The following is a 26,338-nucleotide window of genomic DNA, read 5'->3' on the forward strand; positions in this document are numbered from 1 at the left end:
CCATATGTTAGGCCACAAAACAATTTTCAGTACATTTTAAAAGACTGAAATCATACTAAGTATCTTCTCTGACCACAATGGAATGAAGCTAGAAATCAATAACAAACGGAAAAGTGGAAAATTCACTTGTGGCATATTAAATGTGGCAATTAAACAACACACTCTTTAAAAACCAATAGGTCAAAGAAGAAAGTATAAGGAAAATTTCAAAATATATGATCCAGCAATTCTACTCCAAGGTATGTATATATCTGGAGTATATATTTTCAAAATATTAAAAAAGCAACTCAAAGAGAAACTTGTATATCAGTGTTTATTGCAGCATATTCATAATAACCAAAAGGTGGAAATAGCTCAAGTGTTCATCAACAGATGAATGGATAACAAAAATATGGCATACATATACAATAGATTATTTAGACATAAAAAGGAATGAAATTCTGATACATGCTATAACATGGATGAATCCTGAAAACATATTAAACAAAATAAGCCAGGCACAAAAGAACAAATATTGTATGATTCCACTTATAAGAAGCAGAATAGGTAAATTCATATCGAAATTGAGTAGATAAGAGCTTACCAGGAGCTGATGGGGAGAGAGGAATAGGGAGTTATTACTTACTGGTTAGAGTTCCTCTCTGGAGTGATGAAAAAGTTTTGAAGATAATGGTGATGGCTGTGCAACATGAATGTAATTAATGACACTGAAGCTGTACATTTAAAAATGGTTAAAATGATAAATTTTATGTTATATATATTATTTAAACATTTTTAATAACAATTTTATTATGGTAAAATATACATATATATTACCACAATAAAAAATTTAATGTATTAAGATTTGTTTTTTCTGAGGGAAAATTCACAAGAATTTTAAAGAGAATCTTACAGAGTAAAAACATGACTTGCTTTGTTGTTATGAGCACATGTACTTATGAGCCAATCATACATTTGCACAGCTTTAGATCTCGAAATGTACCATTCATCTGCCCTTCTACCAAGAAGACTGCAGCGTGTTTATCAAGGTAAAAAAATGAACAAGCGTTAATGATTCTCTTCTGACAAGTTAAACAGAAGAAAAATATAGGATATAGGCTGTTAAAATTTTACTTTGAGAGGCTATCTCAGCAAGTAATCTAAATAAGTGTATGATGGTATATTCATTGCTTTTTGAAAATAGTTAGATGGCTGTGTAATTTTTAGTGAAAGAGCAAGGTAGCACTGAATGTTAAGAATCCCAAGCGTTAATATCTGAATATTTCTCTCAAAAGAAATCTATTACTGGGGAAAGTGGCTAAATAGGTTAATTTGTCAGATGAATTATTCAAATAACCACTAGAATATACCACAGGGAAAAAGACAAACCCTCAAGGAAGGAGAAAACAGGACAAGATGAAAGTAGTACAAAATGTTGAGAAACATATGGATGAGATATAAAACCACAACAGAGAACAGAACAAGAAACAAGCAAAACAAAATTTTGAAAGCTGAAAAAGCATATGCATGGACTGGCAGACTCAAGAAAGGCAAATCAAGCCAGCAGTGGAGAAAGATGAGAATCAACCCAATTCACCTCTCACAATTGCCAGTCGGCAGATGCAGTACCTCAGGGGGTACTGGACAGTGGCTAAAATAATGAGAACGTGATGAAAACTATTTGGAGGTTATATTCCTGATATCCCTTTCCCAACTCCCCACCACTGCTTGTCTGGCCCTCCCCCACACCAGCTAAAGTCCAGAGGTTTATTCTCTAGAGCAGTTAAAGCAGTTTTCTGGACTGCAGGCACTGGGTACTAAGCCAAAAGTGTATGTGTGGGAGGGGATGGACAGGATGGCCATAAAAATGTAGAGTGCCAGAAAGCCTGTTCTTCTCCAATATGGCAACTGGAACACTAGCAGACAGACCCTTAGCCTCCAGGAAGGAAACTGGAAACCTCTACTCTGGAGAATCTGACCAAAGCAAGATATTCATGTGGAGGAGCCCACCCAAAAAAAGCCCACCCAGATAACCCTAAAGCAAACCCCTTCCACAAGTCCAAGGCTTCTAATCAGCTTTATAGTCCACTGTATGTCTACCATAAGTAGACAGCCAAGGATTGCCAGATGTCCTAGAAAAGCCTAAAACATAGAAAAAGAAATAAATACATGAGAAGAAATTTGGAGTTAACAGATTCTACAGAAAAACAATTTCAAAAGAAAGAACATAGGGACTTCCCTGGTGGTCCAGTGGTAAAGAATCCACCTTCCAATGCAGGGGACGTGGGTTCAATCCCTGCTCAGGAAACTAAGATCCCAAATGCCATGGGGCAACTAAGCCCGTGCTCCACAACTACTGAGCTCGTGTGCCTTAATGAGAGAGTCCACGTGCCACAAACTACAGAGCCCACGCACCACAACTACGGAGTCCACAGGCCCTGGACCCTGTGCCACAACTAGAGAGAAGCCCGCACACTGCCAACGAAAGATCCGCATGTCTCAACGAAGATCCTGTGTGCTACAACTAAGACCCAACACAGCCAAAAAAAATAAAGATAAATAAATACTAAAAACAAACACAAACACTATCACGAACATCCTCAATGGTAACAGAACAAATCCATAGACAAGAATATAAAATAAGAACTGAGTACTATATAAGAAAAGGAACTTTCAGAAATCATAAAGGGATCTTGAGATCTAAAAATATAGCAAAGAGTTGGAAGACTGAATCAAAGAGCTAAAGAAGAGATGGAGAGAGGGTAGGAAAACAGAGATCCAATCCAACATCAAAATATCAGTTCCAGAAAGAGAGAAGCAGAGGAGAGGAAATCAATGAACACTGAAAGTTTCCCAGAACTGAAAGATATGAGCTATCGCATGGAAAGAGTTCATCAAACACCTAAGATAATGAATAAAAATAGACCCACACCAAGGCACATCGCTGCGAAATTGCACTACCCTGAGAACCAAGGTATTCTACAAAGCTTTCAAGTCACATTCAAAGAGCAGAAATCAAAATGGTTTTGGATTTCTCAACACAACTGGAAATAAGACAATGAAGCAATACTTTCAAAATTCTGAAGGAAAATTATCTCCCACCCAGAATTTTATAAAATATTAATCAAATATGATAGATATGCAAGGTCAAAAAATTTACCTATATATTGATACTTTCTCTAGAAGCTAACAAAGGGTGTGCTTCACCAAAATGGAAAACAATAAAGCCAATAAAATGGAAAACAAAAAAATCCAGAAAACAGATCAGCACAGGAGAAGAGTAAATGCAAATCCCAAAAGCTTAGGCACAAGAACATAGATTTAAGCAGAATGATTCAAGAGACAGGTTAATGGTTACACTCATCAAGATCAGTGCTAGTACTGTACTCTTAAACTTGAGGAACAGCATGCCCAGGTGAAACTGGTCCTAATTATCTGTAGGTTGGTCTTTACCATGTATGATTACATGCCAGCTTTCCATTCCATCTCAGCTACAAGGATCAGCAAAGACACTCACATCACCCTACGGAAGTACTGTCTTGACCTACTCCTTTGAGCTAGAATTTAATTCCTCATGGACTGAGAACCAGTAAATACAAAGAAGTCTACTCCCTCTGACCACATTTTTGTCAGACCATCAATTAGGCAGTGCACACTATAGGCCCTTCCAGATACCCTCTGGTGAGCCTTCTATTTAGCAGGACTCACTCATGACCTTAGCCACGAACTTCCTCAAAAGTGACTTTTGTAAACTCTCATGGAAGCTGAAGCCAGACTATGACCCCAAGACTTCATTATGCTCTCCCTGAAGCTTTCATGTAATAATGACAATGTTGCCCTTTAATACCTGCCAACAGATTTTTCAGAAGTAAATATATTGTTTAAGAGTGTATGTATATGTAATAAAATAAAAGAAATGCAAAGGAATGATTAACACAAAGTCAGGATAGTGCCTACATCTGTAAGAGGGGAGGGATGCAATTACAACACACAAGAGTCTTCTTAGATTCTAGTAAATGCTCTATTTCTTGACCTTCTTAGATATTACAAATGTTTCACTTCTTAACCTGATGGTGGGTATATGAATGCTCATTTTATTATTACTCTTTAAATCATATGCTTTTTGAATTTATAATTTACTTCACAAATTTAAAAAATCATCCTATCCACTTCCCTGCTCAGATTCCAAGCTCAATGAAGACCATTCTGGTAACAGTTTGACTCTATTGTAGCTTTGCCTCCATTAAGAGAATGGACATCAGACCACCTGGCATGTACATTTTTCTTTTTAAAGTAATAAACTGGTGTGTTAATTTTTAAAATAATATTCATAAAATAATGAATGTTTGGTTGATTTAATGACTATGTCCTTATATATGAGATTAAATTCGTTTCTAAATAAATCCTCTGAGAGTCAGTATATCCTCTGCAAGTAACCAAACTCATTCTCAGATCAGGAATTTTTCGATGCTTCAATTTCATCCCATATTGCAGCTTCAATTTTTGAAGTGTCATATTCCCTCATCATATCAAACTCAAGCCATGGCTGACTCCACTTCTGGGCTTCCTTCATTTGCTCTTCAGTTAAACAAAGGTCAAATCTGATCCCCTTAATATTAAATTTTGGACGTTCCCAGCGTTTGGACCACGGCTTGGGCTTCATTTTTACTTTCAGCTAAGGAAGATATAAGGAAAGGAACAAATTAGGCTGACAGTTGCAAGCAAAAATTCTTCTAGAAGTTTTCTTTAAGATGATTCTTAGTTTATACTTGAACTTCCAGTTCCAAATGTACAACTTATACCTGATTAACAGGAACTTCTTGGCTAGGTTCTTGTGCTATTGGCTGCATATTCATATCAAAAGTGCTGTATTCAGGAAGGGCATCTCGCAAGTATAGCAAGCTATCATCCAGCCGTTTCTGTAATTTGACTACTTGGATCTCCTGGATTCGAGGATTATAAAGTTCAAAGCAAATCTCAACACCTAAAAGAGAAGAAAACATATTCTTATAATCTAAATTCAGATTCCTGCATACACCTCATACTATAAAAAAGCTATTTCATGAAGGAATTGAATTAGCTCAGGGTTTTGCATGTAGGAAATGTGATATAAATTTGTAATCTTTAAAATGAAGATTATTGAAAGAAATAGAAATGAACAAATCCATGTAGATTAAAAAATGAGAAAACCTGAATTAGAATGATAAAGTCTAAAGAAAACTGTCTTCTATAAATATATTGAGCCATTTATCTCCTCGATTTTGATAGTATTAAATTAGTTGGAAGTTTGAACAATTCTTCACTTTGCTATGTTCTTGTTTATTTCCCAATTACTTAAATAAAACTCTATCTTCGACATTTTGACTCTTATCTTCTACATTTTGAGCAACAGAATTAATGATGCAAAAAGACTAAGTACATTTTTAAATTCTAACTTTGATTTAGAAGTCCTCTTAAGATGGCCTAGGTTTGTTAACACTCTGGAGCCCTCCACAGGAGAAACAGCTTTGAGTGTTTCCAAGATGCTGACATAAAAGGTTAATATATATCATCTGTATCATCAAACATTTAAAAGGAAGAGTGTATTCTGAGGTTTCCTGGAATAATCCCAAGAGAAATAGAAATAGTAAAACATATGATCAATGTTAACATCAAGTGTTTAATATCAGGATTTAATCCAGAATCCACTGTACATCTATTCTGTTATAGGCACTGATTTAGGAGCTGTGCCTATAGCAAAATCAAAATAGGCAAAATCCTTCTCTTCTCATAAAGCCTACATTCTAGTGGATGACAAATGATAAATAAACCAACAAGGTACTTTCATATAGTGAAGACAATACAGGGTGATGACACTGTGACTGGGGAGGGGGCAAATTTATGTATGTATGTATGTATGCATGCATGCCACACCGCATGGCTTGCGGGATCTTAGTTCCCTGACTAGGAATCGAACTTGGGCCCCTGGCAGTGAGAGCACTGGGTCCTAACCAGTGGACCACCAGGGAATTCCCAGGGGCAACTTTAAATAGTATAGTCAGGGAAAGCCTCTCAGAAAAGATAACATTTAAGTTGATACTATAAAGAGCCAAGAATGCTCCAGTCAGAAAGAACAGCAAATGCAGAGGCTCTGGGGTCTTAACAAACCTGCCATGTTGGAAAAACTAGAAAAAGGTCCATTTGGCTGGAGCAAAGTAACTTGGTGGGCCAGGAAAGTAAGCCAGAGATACTGCACAGCTGCAGGCAGGAGATGATGGTGGCGTGGACAAGAGTGGTAGCAATGGAGATGGAGAAACGGGCAAAATTGGGATAAAATTTTTAGAAATTAAGCCATGAAAACTTGCTGATTGACTGGATGTGTGAAAGGGAATAACTAAAAATAGCTCCTAAGTTTTGGGTTTAAATAAATGGGTGTGGAGTGGTACAACTTATGGAAATAGAAAAAACTGTTAAAAGAACACATTGTGAAGGAAACAAAGAGTTCTGTTTTGAACTTGTTTTATGCTTATAAGGTGCCCAAATGCAGATGTCAAATAGGTAGTTGTATGTGCAAATTTGGAACAAGGAAAGGGTCAGTCCCTGACACATAAATCTGGGAAGTTAATACCACATGGATGGTATTTAAAGCCAATGGACTAGAAAGAATCATCAAAGTAGGAAGTATCAATGGGGAAGGTACAGGCAGGCCACAAACAGTCAAAATGTTAATGGTAGAAAATAGCAAGAGAGAACTAATACTTTTGAGTATTCTGTGTCCAGTACTTCATATAGAACATCACAATAAACTGACCACAACCCTGGGAGGTAGAAACTATTATCTCAATTTTAAAGAAAAAAATCATCTCAGGTCTATCACACCTTTGCTCCTGCCTTTCTATTACAAGATTTCTCCAAGTACACAACCTGATTGTTGGCCCAAGTTTCTGTAATCAAGTTCTGCTGAGTTCCTACATGCACAGCACCACAGGTCATTATAGGATAAGGAAGACAGCAACGATTCTCATATGTTCAATTTCTTTCAATATACTACTTCACTGTTGGGGACCATGAAGCACACAACTTTAAGTATGAAAAATGTACTGTTCCTGCCAATTTTTTTGTCTTTATTTCTTAAAAAAAGGTTTTTTTTAGTTTTATTCATGTTTATTTTATTTATTTTATTGAAGTATAGTTGCTATACAATATTATATGTTACAAGTATATAATATAGTGATTCACAATTTTTAAAAGTTATACTCCATTTATAGTTACTATAAAATATTGGCTATATTCTCCATGCTGTACAATATATCCTTGTAGCTTATTTTATACATAACAGTTTGTACCTCTTAATCCCCTATCCCTATATCATCACTCTCCTCTTCCCACTCCCCACTGGCAACCACTGGTTTGTTCTCTATACCTGTGAGTCTGCTTCTTTTTTGTTATATTCACTAGTTTGTTGTATTCTTAGGTTCCACATAGAAGTGATAACATACAGTACTGGTCTTTCTCCATCTGACTTATTTCACTTAGCATAATACCCTCCAAGTCCATCCATGTTCCTGCCATTTTGATTCATAATTTTTCTAGAATTTTACCACTGTTCCCCTATCTTATTGACATAGCAAATGTAATTTTGCATTTTAAAAAATTCCTCCAATTCTTATAAAACTAATAATTGTGGTGACTGTTGTAATATAAAGCAAAATGGGGGCCATTCATTTTAGGAGAAAGTTAACTTGCAAGGACATCATTATGATTATCTTAATGTTTTCAAGGGTTATTTGCTCCTAAAATGAATGCCCCCATACTGCTTTATAGTCACTTGTCTCCTCCTTTGATGTTGCCATGATTTGGAAAGTCTACCTCTAATGGTTGTTGTCCCTGTAACAAAAGAAGCCTTCAGGAGAAAGCAAAGCACCAACTGTATTTACTCAGCAACCTCAATTCTCATACCATTCTTAGGCCACAGGCTCCCTGTCATCCCTCCGAGCTCCCTTTCACTTTCAAGTTCCAGATGTCTTCACCCAGGATGCAGAAAATAAAAAAGACTTCCTGAGATAACATTTTCCAGAAAATCAAAATAATGAAATGAAGCCTACCTTGTCCTTCAATAGTATTCCTAAGGATAAAAGTAGCTCCAAGTCCTGTTCCTGATCTCTGGATGCAAATTCCCAGAAACTGGCTTGTTTTTCCATTGGCATATGGGTCAGCAGTAGTAACACGAAGAATGCTTCCTCCAAATTCAAAACAAAAGTGAACTTTTACATGAGACACAGAATCAAACAACAGCATTTCCAGGTAACTTCAAAGTTCCTAAATATTTTAATATAATATTAGGAATAAGTACCTCATATGGGCAAAACACAGATAGGTGAAAAACAATTTTCTCTTTGTCGAGAAAACTAACCCTCCAACCACTAATAATAAAAGCATCCAGCTCTTACTGACCAACATAGAACTCTGGAATGTGGAGTATTTTTCTCCTTTCTAACATATCTTTTCTTTCTATTTGAAATTTCAGAGGATTTGTTCTTCCCCTTGGAGGAATGAATTCAGGACTCAAGAACCTGTGAAAAATATAGAGTAAAATAAATTAAAAGCAAACTTAAAAGACCACTAAAAAAGAAACCATTGCTTTACCAAAAAAAGTGAAAGATTAGGATGCTGACATGTTTTATTCTTCCTTCTCTAAATAAGAAAAGTCCATCTTATTTCTAAAACTGTTGTCAATTCTCATGAAAATAGCTAACAATTTCTGAGTACTCACCCGGCATTGTGTTAAAAGCTTTATTAAACATCTATAGCATAACTTAATCCCTACAACAACAAGGTGAGTTTGGTGTCATCATCTCCTTATTACAGATGAAGAAAATGAAGCTTGGAGACAGTAAACAACAGACCTACTACTACATTAGCTATAAACTTATCAAGCCAAGATTAACAGACTTATTACTACATTAGCTATAAACTTATCATGTCTGTCAGATTCCAAAGCCTGTGACCCACAGGCCTCACACTGAGTTGTACATGTTATAGTAAATTATGTTGGAAAAGATATAAACATATAAATCATCAATTGTAAACTAGCTTTAAAAATAATCTCCCTATTAGCCAACTGATTTTAAAGTCATTATGAAATATCTAATCTGTAGAAAAGTATAAATGACATTACAATGAAAATATATGTCCCTGTCACCCATCTCAAGGAATAAATTAACAATGTAGTTGAAGCCCCTGTGCACCCCTCCCTACCCCCATAGTTAATTACTGTGGGGTAATTAACTAAATTTTGTGTGATGATTATTCCTATGAATTTCTTCCTTTTCCTCAATTTCCTACTTTAAAATGTTTCAAACCTACCAAAAAGATGGAATAGTAATACAATGAACACCCATATATACTTCACCTAATTTCACCTACTGCCAACATTTTGCCGTATTTGCTTTACATGTACATATAATTTTTTTCCAGAACCATTTGAAAATGTCAAACAGCAAGCCATTTCATCCCTCAAACTTTAGAAGGCTTCTGCTAAGAATAAGGACTTTCTCTTACATTTATCACAATACTTTTATGACACCTAAGAACTTCAGCATTAATTCAGTAGTATAATCTAATACAGTTCATATTTAAATGTACCTAATTGGTCCTGGAAAAGGTCTTTTATAGCTGTTTGTTGCTCAATCCAAGCTACAATCAAGCTTCACATATTATATCTGGTTGTTAGTCTCTTAAACTAGTACTCTTCCTCATATTTGCATTTTTGTTACATTGACTTTTTTGAAGAGTCAAAGCTGATCATCTTATAAACCATCCCTGGATCTGAATTTGTTTACTGTTTCCACATACCTAGACCAAGGATATACATTTTTGGTAAAAATATTACAGAGGTGATGATGTGATCTTCTTATTCCATCACATCAGGAGACACATAATGTCAGCTTGAATGGCTATTGGGAAAACTAGGTTTGACTGCTCTGTGAAAGTAGAGAATTTCCCCTGTATATTTTTTTATACTTTACATATGTATGTATGTCTAGGCAATACAAAAATGCTACCATACTTGTCAATTCTTCTGCAGGTTGCTTTTTTCACACATCATAGTTAAAGTTCATCCATGTTAACTCTAGTTCATTCATGTTTCACTGCTGTATAATAGTCCATTATGAGAATGTATTTGCTCATTCACCTACTGAAGGATATCTAGGCTGCGTCTAAACTTTTATTACAAACATTACTTTTGTGTTCATTTTTGTACATGTCTCCTTGTACATATTACTTTCCTTAAGTTGTATACTGTCTGGGTGGGAAGGTACAGACAACCTCAAACTTACTAAATTTTGTCAAATTGTTTCCCAAAGTAGTTACTCCCATTTAACTGAATTATATTGTGTTGCCATTTAAGAGAAATATTCCTTTTCCACCTTAAAAAAAAAGTTGTACTGAGAAATCTTTTCTGAATCTCTAGGTTCCATAAATTCAAGTTTATTTCAACTTAGAACCACAGAATATTTTAAATATTAAACACAAATACATATGCAGAGATAATCGAATCGACAATATAGAGTCCTTTCATAAAGCCTAAGTCACACCAATTTTCCCCCCTAAAATTCGCTTTTTAATAAGGTTGTTATACAATTCTACAGAAACAGTTTCTGCAAATCCTAGATCATCTAAATTTACACGTACCTACAAAGTTACCACTGCCTGCTTAAGTGAACCAGGCTTTTAAGCACACTGTTTTGAAGAGCAAATTTCAGAAACAAATTGGTATAAATTTTTACCACCGTATCGCTTTTACAGGGACACTAAAACACAGTTAGTTAGGAAACTAAAACAGGGTGAGTTCTGGCCAATCCATTTCACCTAGGGAGAAAAGATCCGTTCCTTAACGTCAACAGGTAAAATACAATGTATTTCACAGAAAAATTCTCGATACGGGCCAAAGAGCCTCAAATCTGGGGAATCCCTACTTGAAATTCTAATATGACTGCAGAGAAAGTTCAATGCCGGCTTGGGAGAAGCGAGGAAGTCAAACCTGAGTTGGGTGCGTTTCACGCATACATGAATCCTGCACACAAGCTCTTATCTGGGAGTTCCAGACCCCAGGATAAGACCCGTTTCAGACCTCGGAAGCAACTACAGGTTCTAGAGCGCACAGACCCAAAAGGCAGGAATCGCGTCCAGGTCGGGGCTCTCACCTGCTTTCCCGGCGCTGGGGACGGCGCTTGTCCACGATAATCGGTTTCGGCGGTGGCTGGAACGCGCCGGGCTCAGAAGGTCCAGTGATCTGCCGCCGGCTCGGCCCCGCGAGGGCCTCTGCGGAAGCGCACCACAGAGGTCAAGACTGCTCGCGCCAGCCCAGAGCTCCCGCGAAACCTTGCAATCGCCTCCTATGCGCGGTCCCACGAGAGGCCTCCTCCCATGTCGCCCCTGACTTCCAGAATCGCCTCCCTCTAGCCTGACCCTAAGCTCCTTCTGTCCCCGGCTAGCAAGCCCCGCTGCACTTACGGCAGGCGACAGAGGCCGGCGCAGGGCGCAGAGCCCAGGCGCATCGAAAGGTCCAGCCCAGGGCCATTGCAGCCCGGCAGCCTCTGGCAATAGAGGCCGCCATGCTTGCTCCCTCAGTCGAGACTACAACTCCCAGTAATCAGTGCGACAAGGTCGCGGTCACCTGAGCCAGATGGCGCCTGCTAAGGGACAAAATAGCCAAGTCTTTCTCCACCCACCCCACCCCCACTCCCCACAAGGGCCCGGATATCTTAGGGAAAGTGCACTGTATTTCTCTAGTTCTGCTCATGTGCCAAGTTATATCACTCTGCGGGAGTGTTCTCTCAGCCTAGAAGGATTTCCTCCCTCTTTGAATCAACTCTACCTTCAATTTCTCAGGCAAGACTTCAGTATGTCAAAATTCTTATTATAGGCTCTCATTCTGCCATTAGCAGCTCTGATGTCATTTGCAATTTTAATTTTTAGTTTAACTTAATTTTTAATTACTTGTGTAATTATTGGATTAGCGTCTAACTCCGCCATTATACTGTAAGCTCCTGAGGGCATGGAGTTTGTCTTTTGCTCACCATTTTCTCTCATCATCTAGCTGGTCCTCACTCTTCGTTGAATGCAAAAAAAGGAAAAGAAAATGGTTCCTGACAGAAGGAGTGGCAAAGTCCATGAGACTACAGAGAGCATTACTCCCTTGAGGAGCTAAACTTGAGTCTGGGCTGAGCAACTGTAGGTAGGGATTATATTACCCTGAAAACTGGGTTCACCTTTTGTTGGGTGTTGAGACAAGAGACACAACCAAGCCAATATCAGAAGGAAGGATGTATTACTTACAGCAAGTAAGGGGAACACCTGGGATCTTTCCCAAAGCAGTGTCTCCCTGCACAGCAAATTTGAAGAAATCTTAAGCTAAGGGTACATGCATATTCATGAAGGGGTTGGGCCATATATGCATATTCATGAAGGGGCTTGAAAAGGAGAATCCAGCATAGAATGTTGCAGCTGAAAGCTAGCTAAAGCAGTTTTAGTCTCCATTATTTTATGCTCTACTCACTTTCTTTCACTTGCCCCACAAGTGATTTCTTTTCCTAGTTAACTGCTTTTACAAATGATTACTTATTAGTTAGTGTTATATTGTGCACCTGGTATTTTTCCTCCTTTGAAACACTCCCTAACACTCCCTTCCATTGTGAGCATTCTTCTGTTGTGGAAGGGGGACCCCTTCCAGGGCTCTTGTCTAACACTCAGAAATGAATTGTGGAGGAGACAGGTGCTGACAAAGCAAGAAACTTTATTGAGAAGGGGCACCTGGGCAGAGAGCAGCAGAGTAAGGGAACCCAGGAGAGTGCTTTGCCACATGTCTTGCAGTCTCAGGTTTTGTGGTAATGGGGTTAATTTCTGGGTTGTCTCTGGCCAATCAGTGTAACTCAGGGTCCTTCTTGGTGGCACATGCATCATTCAGCCAAGATGGATTCAGTGAGAAGGATTCTGGGAGGTTGGCAGGACATATGGACTGGAGTCTCCTCTCTCCTTTTGACCTTTCCCAAATCCTTCCAGTTGGTGGTAGCTTGTTAGTTCCGCATTCCTTACCAGGACCTCCTGTTGTAAGATAACGTATGCAAGTGGTTACTATTGTGCCTGGCCAGGGTGGGTAGTTTTGGTCAGTGGTTCCCCTAACAACTCCCCACTGAGAGACTTCATACTCAAGATACTTCTTGGGAATTGGGGCAGTGGTTTCTTTCTTCTGTAACTACTTCCTGCTGAGAGTGGGCGTAGTCCTGCCTAGTAGAGTAGAAGTCTCTCTCTACCTGATCTAAATCAAGTTATCCCATGTCTGAAACCAGCTTCCACCCTTGTAGTAACAACAATTTATCCTGAAACTGTTGGACCCTGTAGGAGATAAACCTTGTAACCAGTTGAAACACACAGGGGCCAAACAGGATTGTCATCACTGGGCCCAGAAAAGGAAGGCAAAATTTGGGGTGAGGGCTGCAGGGTGTGTGACTTTCTTCTGATTGGTTGGTGGTGAGGTAACAGGGTAATGCTCCAGGAATCTTGTACTCAGCCTGAAGTTACCATCCTCCACTTGGTTGGGGGCCCCAGTTCTGCAGAAGAACTCAAAGATATTGTTATGTATACTACCCAGTTCTGCAGAAGAACTCAAAGATATTGTTATGTATACTACTTGAGGAGGAACCAGGACCCTGCCCCAAGGGTGCATTTTTGTTTCTTGACTGCTCCTCCTTTCTGCATTCCCTCCCTTCCCTGATTAGTAATGGTTTGAATCTGCCCTTTGGAACTCACAGAAGGTCAAGGAAGCTGAATGAAGCCTATTTCCTAAAAACAAGAAACAAGGGACACAGAAAGGTTTTTGTATCCAAGGGGGCCCCACAGGGTCCTGCTCAGTTTCAAGATCACAAAATGGCTTAAGCCCAAAATGTCTTCTCTTATGTCAAAAAGCTGTAACTGGTTCTTTTTCTCTGGGGACCCCCTACCCTATCTGCTTCCAATAGGTGGTAAAACTAAAAAGGTAAATTGTAAGTCTTGTTAAGAAATTTGAAATTTGTACTCTCAGCAATGGTGTGCCACTGGAAGGATTTCACACGCAGAGTTGTCGTGGTCCGAATGCAGGTTGGAAAAGAATTTCTAGACACAAGGAAGAATGAAAAGAAGATAGAATTTATTAGAGGGAAGGGTCACTGCCAGAACAGCGGGCCAACTTCCTGATAGCCAGGGGGAGTTGACCCTGAGCAAGGGTTTCTGGTCTATTTTTATAGCCAGGGAACAAGAGAACCTGGGAATCATCTGCTGATTGGGCAGGGTATGTATACTTACAATGTGCAGAGTGTGAGAAGAATGGGACAAATACCTTTCCTTATTTGGGATGGGAAAGGGACAGGGCAAGCTGCTTGGGAGGGCTTTGGGACATTGTAATGGTCGCAATGTGACATAGTGATAAGAGTCCTGTAACTCTTTGTTCCAGCAATATTGGCCCTTTGACTTTATCTTGTTCTTTGTCCTTGGGAGCATCACAAGAGTGAGATGATTACTTAGTTACTTATTGGTCATTCCAGTTGAATTAATGTCCCAAAGTACTTCAAACTCAATGTGTCCATATTGAATACACTATGTTCACCTCCAAACTTCCTCCCCAGTATTAGCTATCTCAAGGAATGGCTTCAAAATCCAATCTGTTGCTTAAAGCCAAAAATCTCATTGTCATTTCTGATTCCTTTATGTCTCTCCCTAGGAAAAGTTCCTAAAACTACACCTGGCACCATCAACTATCTCAAATTATCTTAAACTTTCTCATCCTCCCATCCATATTGCTAATCCAGGTTACCATCCTTTCTCCTCAGGATCACTGCAAACCACTGCAATTGTCTTCTCATTGGTCTTCCTGCCTCCAGTTCCCTTCAGTCGTTCTCCACATAAAAACCAAAAAGATGGCTCAGAAATGCATACCTAGTCCTTGTTTTTTCCCAGTTTAAAGCCATCCACAGTTTTCAGTTGACAGATAAAAAAATCAAATTCTCAAAGAAAGTGAGCCATGTTCTGAGGACAGAATTCAAAGTACTGCGAGGAGGGACAAAGTCTTCTTTTAACTCCAGCTTCCTTGATTAGAACGGAATTTAACTTATAATAGCAAGGAATTACACAACCAAAGTTTCAGATTAGCTAATTTTAGGCTCTCTCTGCCCACCCAAAAAGGATACTTCAAACTTTTAAGAGAAGTAAAAAGGGAGGAGAGACAAAGATAATTGTGACTGGTAGCCATGTTCAGAGATCAGGCTTGTCTTATTCACTTGCATTTTATCTCAGAAGATAAAGATGGAGAGATGGGCTAGGGCCACTGGTCCTAGAGAGATTAGCAGATTGAGCTGCTACAGAAGAACGGGAGGGTGGGAGTTGGAGGAATACATGATGTGTGAGCAGAATCCCATACCTACTCTTAGGCATATGGGAAGATAAATGGGGAAATCACTGTAGCATACCAACTATGGACAGAGATGGCTGCAGGGATCAGTCCTAGACTACCCAGAATTATTTTTTACTGGAAAACTGAATTTCACTAAGATTTGAGGAATACTAGCTTGAGAAGTATGTTTTATCTGAAAGAAAATATTCATAAAATGTAATGACTTAGACTTCTACTTTCTTTTTAGGTGTTTGTTTATAGACACATATCAATGCATTTTAATCAACATTACCTAGAGAATCATGGAAGGAAAATAACAATTTGCTAGAGACGAATTATTTCTAACTGTATAATAATGTTGATTGGTTTGTTATCACAGAAGTAACACATACTTGAAGGAACTGGGATTTGATTTCCCCCTGCCTACAAGTGAATAAGTTGTTTTTGTCTCATAAATATTGGTAGAAGACATGAGACTCCTGAGACAAAGGACTTTATTACTGATGGCACAAGAAGTAAGCACCATGAGCATCAGCATGTTTGCAAACATTTCCTTTGCCTCCAAACCCCACCTGTTGACACCATGGGCACAGATGCAGTGGGTTTCCTTCACAGCTGAGGAACACTGAACTTAGTAAATCCTTTGCTTTTATAGGAAGCAGTAAACAAGCCTGTGCTTTGTCCTGGTGAGACACGGACATTTACCCCTCAAGGTTGCTCATTGTAAACTCAATCTTGAGAAATGGTCTGGATAGCATACCCACTAAGACACGTAGGAGCTCAAGAGACCCATGGAAAACTCTCTCCCGATAATACTTCATCTAGGAAATGTGAAAAAAAAATAAGAAGGAAAATCTACCTCCTAAACTTTGAGAAGGGTTTATGGACAGCCACGGGAATCACACTTAAAGTTCAGGTGATAAAAGTTTTGAAACTGGGACACAAATACTCCTGTTAGGTACACCTAAAACCTCTCACACATTCTCGACCTCACGGTTTGGGATTGGGATTACTCTCTCAGGGGGGTCACTGAGGGGCCCCCATTTCCCAAATTCTCAAAGACAATCCTTCAGGTGTCCCAGAGATGGTGCTAATGTCCTCCATCTTTGAACATGGTGAGAGTTTCCTCACAGAGCCTGTCCACTTCTAAGCCCTAGCCTCTTCCCCGGTATGCTGTAAAACCTGAGCAAGTCACAGAAAAGGCTAGGAAGAGCAGAGCATCCAGACTATCAGTGTGCTGGATCCTCAAGGCCACAGGCAGCCTTGGCTGGAGAAGCAGAAGCATGTAACACAGCGGTCTGTATGGATTAGTGGGATGTTTCCCACAGAGACTACTAATCCATATGGATATACGCCATGAGTGGTTTCCAAACCTGGCTGTTCCCTCCCAGTCTCTTGTATTGGATTTTTATCTGTACCTGTTTCCTGGCTTGCTGGGTATTCCCATACAATCTCCCACAGGGATCTCAAATTCAATGTGTTCCTAATTGACTTAATCATTTCCTACCTATCCAGATCTGCTCCTGCTCCTGCATTTCTATCTTGATGGATGAAATATTCAGCCACCCCACTGCCCAAGGTACAACCTTGGGAATCTTGACTGACTCCCCCATCTTGCTTATCCTGGATCATCCATCTAAGACCAACTCTTGTTGATTTTACTACATAAATATTCCTTATACCTATTCTTTCCCCTGAATTATTTGCCACTTCTCTGGCTCAGCTCTTCATCATTTCTCCAGTAGATTTGCAATATCTACCTTACTAATCTCTCTTCCAGGGATTCTCAAAGGAGATGCTATTGGCATTTTGAGAAAGACAGTTGTGCATTTGTGCAAGATGTTTCCAGCATCCAATGATTGCATGCATGAAATGTCAGTAGTGCCCCCTAGTTGTAAGAACCAACCTCTCCTCCCACAAGTGGTGCTAGAAAGGAGTTAATGCTGATCAAAGACCCAGGGATATCAAGGGGCAAAGTAGAGTCACAGGAACCATCAGGGCTGACCTGAGCCTAATCTGAAGGCAGGAACCTGTGCCCCTGATGGGGCTCCTAGGGTAGGAATGTGGTTCCCCGTGGGGTGTAGATCCAGCAGGCACTGAATCTCTACTCCATACCTCGTCCTTCTTTAATTGTCTTCTCTTTCAAAGTTTCCTCTTCTTACTCTACACATTAACCTCAGGACTGTTTTCACTTGCAAGATCCAAATGTCATGTAAATGCCAATTTCTACCAAACTTGAATCTCTAGCCAAGATATGTCTTTTGACCTTGAAATTTTGTATATATTGAAATTTAGTATATAAAAAGGGTGGCTATTCAAATCAGTTCAGAAAAGTAAATTATTCAAAAAGTTGTCTCCATACATACAGAGAAAAGTTTAGATCCTTAACCAATTATAGAAGTATGTTCCTGATGGTTAAAGAAATTGATATAAAAATTATAAAGTCATAGAAGAAATATTAAAGGAATGTATATTTGAAGATTCCAGTTTGATGGTGACATAGGAAGATCCTGAATTCACCACTTCCCACATATGCACTGAGGCTATAACTACATATGGAACAATTTCCTCTGGAAAAAACGTAAAGGCTGGTTAAGCAATAACTACACACTGGTAAATCAGAAGAAAACCACATTGAAGTGGGTAGGAGAGGCTGGGATACAATCTCATTATAAACCTCATCCCCAGTTTATAACTCACAATCAAGAGGGAATTCAAAACCTGGAGCTTCTCTCTGAAGAGGGAAGGATTTGAACCCTATATTGGGTGCCCCAAATTTTAAAACCTGCACCAGAGAGATGAGCTCCCAAAACATCTAGCTTTGAAAAACAGTAGGACTCGCTTCCACAAGACTGTAGCGATCTGAGAAATGGGTCTTCAAGAACTCACCTGCTCCAAGGGCCCAGGGCAGAAGCAGCCTATCCCACCCAAACTAAGAGTCTACTAGAACACTCTACCAGGATGCTGGGTTGGAGAGTGGTGGGCACTATCTTCGCTGTCTCCCTCTATCTTGCTATAGCTGGGTGAGTGGTTGGGAGAAAGGGGTGAAGTTGGTCAAAGATCACAAACTTTCAGTCACAAAAATTAAAAGAAAAAAAAACAGGCATGTAAAATTCACATAAAACAAAAATGAAAAACTATGAGAGTGATAAACCCGATCACAGGTGTACCTCATTTTATTGTGCTTTGCTTCATTGTGCTTCACAGATACTGCAGTTTTTACAGATTGAAGGTTTGTAGCAACCCTGCACTGAGCAAGTCTATCAATGCCATTTTTCTAACATCATTTGTGCACTTTGTGTCTCTGTGTCACATTTTGGTAATTCTCGCAATATTTCAAACCTTCCACCAGCAAAAGAATTATGACTTGCTGAAGGATCAGATGATGGTTAGCATTTTTTGTCTACAAAGTATTTCTTAATTAAGGCATGTACATTGTTTTCTTAGACATATGCTATTGCACACTTAACAGACTACAGTATACTGTAAACATAACTTTTATATGCACTGGGAAACCAAAATATTTGTGTGACTCACTTTATTGCAATATTCACTATACTGTGATGGTCTGGAGCCAAATTTGTAGTATCTATGAGGTATGCCTTTATATCAATACTGATACGAATAACAGAAGTAATCATAAACAAAAGTAAAGACTGAGTAGTTATAACCAAGGACTAATATCCAGAATATACAAAGAAATCATACATATAAAATAACACACATACTTCATTATTGAACTGTAGAGAATATATTAATAAGCATTCACAGAAGAAAATAATATAAATGACCATGAAATATGAAAACAATTTCCATCTAGTTTGTATTCAGGGGAATTAAAATTAGAGCAACAGTTAAGATTATTTCTTCAGAGAGAGAATATAAATGGAGACAGGTATTACTCCGCACATTGTTTTTGTTTTTGTTTTGCGCTACGCGGGCCTCTCACTGCTTGTGGCCTCTTCCTTTGCAGAGCACAGGCTCCGGATGCGCACGCTCAGCGGCCATGGCTCACGGGCCCAGCCGCTCCGCGGCATGTGGGATCCTCCCGGACGGGGGCACGAACCCCCATCCCCTGCATCGGCAGGCGGACTCTCAACCACTGCGCCACCAGGGAAGCCCTCCACACATTGTTAACAGGGTTTAAGATTTCAGTACTGAGGTAACAGGAAATTTGGCAGTATCTTGGAACTTAAAGTATACATACTCTTTGACTCAATAATTCCACATCTTATCTACTCCTAAGGAAAACTCACACATATGCACAACACACACAAGAATGTTCATTGCAGAAATGCTTGTTATAACAAAGAATGCAAAGAAACTTGATGGTTAAGTATAGTGTGACAAATCAACAGCTAAATATACTGTGGTTTGTTCTATCCTAAGACATTACACAACAGATTTAAAAATCACTTACACTACTGGGCATATATCCTGAGAAAACCATAATTCAAAAAGAGTCATGTACCAAAATGTTCATTGCAGCTCTATTTACAATAGCCCGGAGATGGAAACAACCTAAGTGTCCATCATTGGATGAATGGATAAAGAAGATGTGGCACATATATACAATGGAATATTACTCAGCCATAAAAAGAAACGAAATTGAGCTATTTGTAATGAGGTGGATAGACCTAGAGTCTGTCATACAGAGTGAAGTAAGTCAGAAAGAGAAAGACAAATACTGTATGTTAACACATATATATGGAATCTAAGAAAAAAAAATGTCATGAAGAACCTAGGGGTAAGATGGGAATAAAGACACAGACCTACTAGAGAATGGACTTGAGGATATGGGGAGGGGGAAGGGTAAGCTGTGACAAAGCAAGAGAGATGCATGGACATATATACACTACCAAACATAAGGTAGATAGCTAGTGGGAAGCAGCTGCATAGCACAGGGAGATCAGCTCGGTGCTTTGTGACTGCCGGGCGGGGTGGGGGGGGTGGATAGGGAGGGTGAGAGGGAGGGAGACACAAGAGGGAGGAGATATGGGAACATATGTATATATATAACTGATTCACTTTGTTATAAAGCAGAAACTAACACACCATTGTAAAGCAATTATACTCCAATAAAGATGTAAAAAAAAAAAAAGTAAAGCAATATTGAGAACTCCCTGGTGGTCCAGTGGTTAGGACTCTGCCCTTTCACTGCTGAGCGCTGGGGTTCAATCCCTGGTCAGGGAACTAAGATCTCCCCCAAAAAAGAAAAAAAAGCAAAGCAGTATCATACACTTATATAAAAAATAAGCAGAGTGAAAAGAACTGCTTGCCTTATAACGGAAAGGAAATATTTGGTAACATTTGGTAAAGGGTGAGTAGCCATGAAGGAGTTAAACTGTTAACCTTTTTTTTTTTTTTTGAAAGCAAGGAGTTCTAACCACTGAACTGCCAGGGAATTCCCACCTTTAACGTTTTGAGAGTTTTCTTACAATACACACCCGTAATATTACCATAAGAAAATTATATAGAATATACCCGATGTCACCCCTCCCCTTTCCTCTTCAGTAAAGGAAACAAACCGTGAGGATGAAGAACAAAACATAAGCAATTACATCAGAAATGAATCCTTCAGCTTGAGTTTTCTCCCTTTTATCCTTCCCAAAGGAAAAAAAGAACAATCAAGAGCAAGCAGTAGGCCCACCAGGTGGCACTACTGGCCAGCTTCACACTCAGAAAAAAGCACTACAGCTCATTAGCGTTTTTGAAGCCTGACACTATTTAGGAACACTTCTCTGGTAACATACAATAGAAATGGTCCCTGAAAGTGTAGTCTTAAGCTTCTACCATTTGCCTTTGTTGAGATTAGGAAGTTTATTCCTATTTTGTTGATGGACAGATTTCTCCCACTCCCCACCCAACAGTCGTCAGGAGAATATATTTCTTATAATAATTACATTCCGCAAATTTAACAAAGCACTTTGAAATCCATTAAGTAATATTTCTCAAAGAAAGCATAATTCACAAAGTTCTTAATTAGCTAGTACCATACAACTACCCAATAAGAAGTGATTATCATCCAACTGATAATGGCCTCTAACCCTGTAACTATTCAACACACAAGAACCAGCTTCCCAGTTGGTGCAGGGCTCCTCTCTGTGATGAGGATACTAGAAAGTTGATGCTACCTATACTGGAATAAACCAGATATGGCTTAAGTGTAGATTTGAGGTTATTTTTAATCCTGCTTTGTGTCAGGGGTTCAGTGTCAATGGAGATTTTTAATGCTGAAAACAGCAATAATTATGTTGTATCATTGTGCTTCTTAGATATCTAAGTAGAAGTGGTGAGTTGGCAGTTTATATAAGTCCCAGGTACAATAAAATCATCTGAGCTAGAGATAGGGTCCTTGTATGGCTATTAGCATAAAGGATGCCATCTTGGGCCCATAGAGTTCTTCCTGTCCTTCCACTGATCCTACCCAGGACTGTACTATGTGGCAAATCACTTCTCTGTTATTAAGGGCTTTATAGTTAATACATATTATTTAATAATCATTAGGACTAGGTTGCCTCTATGCTCTGTTAGTCCCCAAACAATGATGAAGACCTTTGCTGATGTAATCCTGGCACCCATGAGACTAGTTACCCATTCATAAATGTTGACTTAGGAATGCATATCCTGTTTCCAAGCATGTACCCCCATACCCTAGGTTAACTATAAAATTATCCCAATGGCCCTTTGGTGGTGCAGAGTGCATTTGTTAAGGCTTTCGGATCGTCATCTGCCTGATCCCACCCGGTGAGTACGTTACCCTATAGTAAACTGATCCATTGATTATATGGAGCTGCCTGCCTCGTTTTTCAATCTCAAGATGCCTTCTCAGTTTGGTGGGCACTTTTTGTTCCCTCCCTCCACCAGCCCTCTTCTGAGGAAGTACAAATAAATACAAGCATTAGAGTAATATTAATTGATATATTAATTGATGTTTTTCTCCTCTGTGTATTGTCCTTTATTTATTTTTTTTTCTGAACTTTCCCTCAACCATCTCCATCCCAGAAGTTGGTCCAGTTTAATTGTCTCAGGGAAGAAGAGCAATAGCAGGAAACACCCTGCTAGGCTCTGGCTAAAGCTCATATTCACTAAGGAGATTAAGTGAGATGTAAACACCACAATAGAGGGAGTGCCTTTAAACCTAAAACCATAATTAAGACTTCCTTTGGGTGGGGTGGGGCTGGGAGGAAGTTGGCAGTCCGAAGAGTAGGAAGATTCCAGAAAGGAATGGTTATAGCCTCCCAGTGGTGGTTCCCAATTCTGAAGCCCAGAGCATTGGATGGGTCCTGAAGAGAGAGTCTATGCATGATGTTAACTGGGCAGAGTTCTTGGGTGAGTGGGGAGAGCAAAGGGCATTCAGACTCCAGAGAGATCTTAGAGGACCCAAGGCCAGTGAACAAGCAGTGATATCAGAGAGATGGAACAGAGCTGTGGGGTGTGGCAGGGATGAACCAAAATATATTGGAATTAAATTTCTACTCTTCCTATGGAAAGTGGCATTCCTGATGGTCGTGAGGCTCCAAATAGAAACTGAAGTAAGTCTAGATGAAGTTATATTTCATTTATATGAGTCTGAGGACAGAGATTCCTCCCTGAAACACAGATTTGTCTTGTTTTCTTATCAATACTACACAGTAATGCAGAAATTAATACTAGACAGTAATACAGCAGAAATGAAGAGTAGGAGAAAGAATCTTGAGACAGTGATAAGAGAGAACAGATAGCCGTAATGACCAGTTTGATGTGGGGGCTAATGGAGAAGGAGGCAGCATCTGCAATGAGCCCCAGGTTTCTTTCTTGAGGCCTTGGGGGTAGAAGTTGAGGCCATTTACTAGGACATGGAAGACATGAGCAAGGGAGTCGTTGTGAGCCTGGGAGACTTGGGGAAGTCACGTAATTCTCTCTCCTACTCTGTGGCCTCATCTCTAAAATGGGGGCAGTGCTGCATACCACAGGGCCCCACTCATTTCACAAAGACCTGTTAGAGTGCTGTGGGCTAGAGTTGATAACTGAGATGCTAACAGTTGAAAAATACAACAGTTGATGGGGAACATTAGACTGGAAGGAAACTTAAAGAACGAAATGTTCCCCATCTCTCTAAGTGAATAGATCAGAGCCAGAGACACCCCTTTTAGTTTGACACTGCTCCTTGTATCCACATCATGGCCCACCTTTACTGGGCCTCTGTCCCCTGTAAAATGAGGACCACAATGTGGTCCCACCTCTAACTTAAGCGGGGCAGGACGTGAGGAGGGAAGGAAGAGGGACTTCAGATGATGGTTACTACTGATTGATCTGTCTTCAGAAGCATGGCAGCAGCATGCAGGATGAGTATGGAGCTAGGTCAGTGCCCAGAGAAGACTGGATGCTGAAGAAGGACAGAAGAAGGAGGGACATGAGATGTGGGGGAGGAGTTGGTGCCTTGTAGATGGCTGGGGAATTGTTGTGGGGGAAGGAGAGCAGAGAACATCTGTGACCTAGGAGAATCAGGGTGGTTCAGGCCTGGGACTGCCACATCAGTCCCCTACCTGGGCCCTGGAGAGCATTACCAGGCTTAAGGTAGCCCCAGGATGGCAGTATCCTTTGAGAGCTGGGCAGAGGACTCATAAGGCAGGTCCTCACCACAGGGTCCTCAGTGTAGAGAGGAAAAGAGAAAGAGAGAAGATCATTGGCTTCAACGATCTCTGAACTCAACAACACCCATTCTCGTCCTGAACTACTTCCTCTTCTGGCTAAATGTCACAGTGGAGGCACTAGACTTTTCTCCCTAACAACTGGCAGGCCCTTGAGGGTAGGGACTCTAGTTTCTCCTCCTCCTCTGGCTTCCAAAGCCCCAGCAAGGCATGGCAAAGACAGAGTACCATGTAAAGATTCAAGTCTCACTCAAATAGTTAGAAAGGCTAGGTTTGTATAATAATAAAAATTCAGGAGGGAGGGGCAGTCACAGAAAGTGGAAAAAAAAGTGGTGGTTTTCTCATATAATGCATGTCCTTGAGGAAAAGGGCTGACCTCAATCCTGAGACACTGCTGCACCTTCGTAATGATTCATGGAAGGAAAACAGCTATCAAAAATGCTGTATAGGGTGGGAGAGAGGGAGACGCAAGAGGGAAGACATATGGGAACATATGTTTATGTATGACTGATTCACTTTGTTATAAAGCAGAAACTAACACACCATTGTAAAGCAATTATACCCCAATAAAGATGTTAAAAAAAAAATGCTGTATAGAAGGAGGTCAAGATTGTGGAGTAGGAAGAGGTGGAGTTCATCTCTCCCCACAAATGCATCAAGAATACATCTACGAAGTGAATGATTCTCACAGATCATCAGCTGAACACTAACAGAGGACCTCGAACACCTAAAATGGCATGAAAGATCCCTGTATAACTGGGTGGGATGAAAGAAAGAAGAAGGGAAAAAGAACAGAAGAGGAAGCAGGACAGGACCTGTTCCCAGGGGTGGGGGTAGCTGAAGGAGAGGAGAGGTCCCTCCATCCGTGGAAGTCCCCTCACTGGTGGCAAAATCAATTGGGACAGAAGGGGAGGTTTGGGGGCTATCAGAGGAGAGTGAAGCAACTGGGCTGTGGGGGCAGGCAGGACAGACTGAGGCTTACACAGACAGTCCGTGCCACAGCCCTGCACATCCCAGCCTGAAACGTGTGTCTGTCAGTGAAGATGGGGGCTGGGTGCTGGAATCTGGGGTTTGGAGAGCAAACCCAGGAAGCGGGCTGTTGTTGGATGCAAGGAAAAGGCCTGAGGGGATGGGAGTGAGGAAGTCTGCAACCGGGAATGCTTGTGGAGGAAACCTGGACTGCCATAGAAACAAAGCACCATTGTTAAGTGACACACAAGGGGAGAGGCTGCCATTGCAGCCTCTCTCCCTATACTGGCCCTGTCTCCCTGGGCACTGGGAGGGACCCCCACTGGGGCTGGCTCTCGTGCACCTGCAACCTCTGGCTCCCTTACACAACTTGTCGCCACCAGGGCGACATGCCTCTCTCATGCCTGTGGCCAGGAACAAGGAAGGGCCGCTGCTGGGGCTGACTCTCTTTTACCTGGGGCTCCCAGCTCTCATGTGCACCCATTGCTGCCTGGGATCCCATGACCCTGTCCACTATGCCACCTCCACACACCCTCTTCACCAGGGCACTCTTGTGTGTTCCAGAGCAGCTTGGGAGCAGACTCTGTCAGTGGCCCACATGTAAAGATGGAGCTGAAACAACAGCTGAGCCACAGGGGGCCATACAACTAAGGAAAAAAAGCTCAAATATCTCCTTGCAGCTGTGCAAACCATGAATTGACACCCCTGCAACTGGCTTTGTAAACTCAGTGCCTACAGACATCTGAATGAACAAAAAGTGCTCCTGAAGCCAAGACGGTTCTGGCTTTAGCAGCTGTAGACTTTGTGGGCATATACACATGGGGGTTGGGCCAGGCTAGAGTCTGAGCTGCCCCAATAGCACCCACAGTGGGTCCAGATCCATGATTACTGCAATCCTGGGATGAACTTCAGTGAATCTGTGCTGGTGGACTGGTGAAAACATCTGAGAGACACCAGGGCCAACTGCTAACATACTCAGAGTTAAGGTATAGCCAAGATCAGTGTCAACAACAGTGTAATCTGAGAGCTCACACAAAGGGTGAAAGGTGACAAAACAGAGAATACCTACAGATGAACAGCTCCAGAAGAGGAATACTCAGTCACTTCCCTCCTAGTGTGAGTGATTAACCCTGCCTAGCTTGCATCACAGATCAGAAACACAGTGAAGAAACAGATTGGGGGGCCTCTACTCCAACAACTAGGGGCAGAACATACCCCTGAAGGGCAATGAGAACCATACAACAAAAGAGAGGCCCTGCTCAATATCCAGGGCAGGCTCTGGTCACCACTCAAGTCAAACCCCCTATCAAGGGGATAATGTGGCACAAGCCTCTGAACTAACCTCACCCAC

General features: G+C 40.5%; 1 protein-coding gene and 1 non-coding gene across 2 annotated transcripts; both read right to left on the bottom strand.

The window, feature by feature from the left end:
* Positions 1 to 299: 299 nt before the first annotated feature.
* Positions 300 to 11,586, bottom strand: MRPL19 (mitochondrial ribosomal protein L19). Its single transcript, XM_060169494.1, has 6 exons — positions 11,476 to 11,586; positions 11,166 to 11,283; positions 8,413 to 8,531; positions 8,064 to 8,198; positions 4,782 to 4,963; positions 300 to 4,654 (listed from the first exon to the last, which is right to left on the bottom strand). The coding sequence occupies exons 1-6, from the start codon at positions 11,576 to 11,578 to the stop codon at positions 4,433 to 4,435; spliced, it is 879 nt and encodes a 292-aa protein (XP_060025477.1). The 5' UTR covers positions 11,579 to 11,586; the 3' UTR covers positions 300 to 4,432.
* A 9,376-nt stretch (positions 11,587 to 20,962) lies between these two features.
* On the bottom strand, positions 20,963 to 21,168 carry LOC132532037 (small nucleolar RNA U3). The gene has a single exon (XR_009544296.1). It is a non-coding gene; the product is annotated as a small nucleolar RNA U3 (small nucleolar RNA).
* Between the last annotated feature and the right edge of the window lie 5,170 nt (positions 21,169 to 26,338).

This window comes from Lagenorhynchus albirostris, chromosome 13, assembly GCF_949774975.1.
Source record: "Lagenorhynchus albirostris chromosome 13, mLagAlb1.1, whole genome shotgun sequence".
In the NCBI taxonomy this organism is placed as follows: Eukaryota; Metazoa; Chordata; class Mammalia; order Artiodactyla; family Delphinidae; genus Lagenorhynchus; species Lagenorhynchus albirostris.

What these genes read in the sequence shown, in the direction of transcription:
- MRPL19 (XM_060169494.1), bottom strand. Translation starts at nt 11,578, where the DNA reads ATGGCGGCCTCTATTGCCAGAGGCTGCCGGGCTGCAATGGCCCTGGGC. An exon ending in CCCCAGCGCCGGGAAAGCAG is followed by an intron (nt 8,532 to 11,165) that starts GTGAGAGCCCCG and finishes TATTTTTCACAG; the next exon opens with GTTCTTGAGTCCTGAATTCA. An exon ending in GAATACTATTGAAGGACAAG is followed by an intron (nt 4,964 to 8,063) that starts GTAGGCTTCATT and finishes CTTCTCTTTTAG; the next exon opens with GTGTTGAGATTTGCTTTGAA.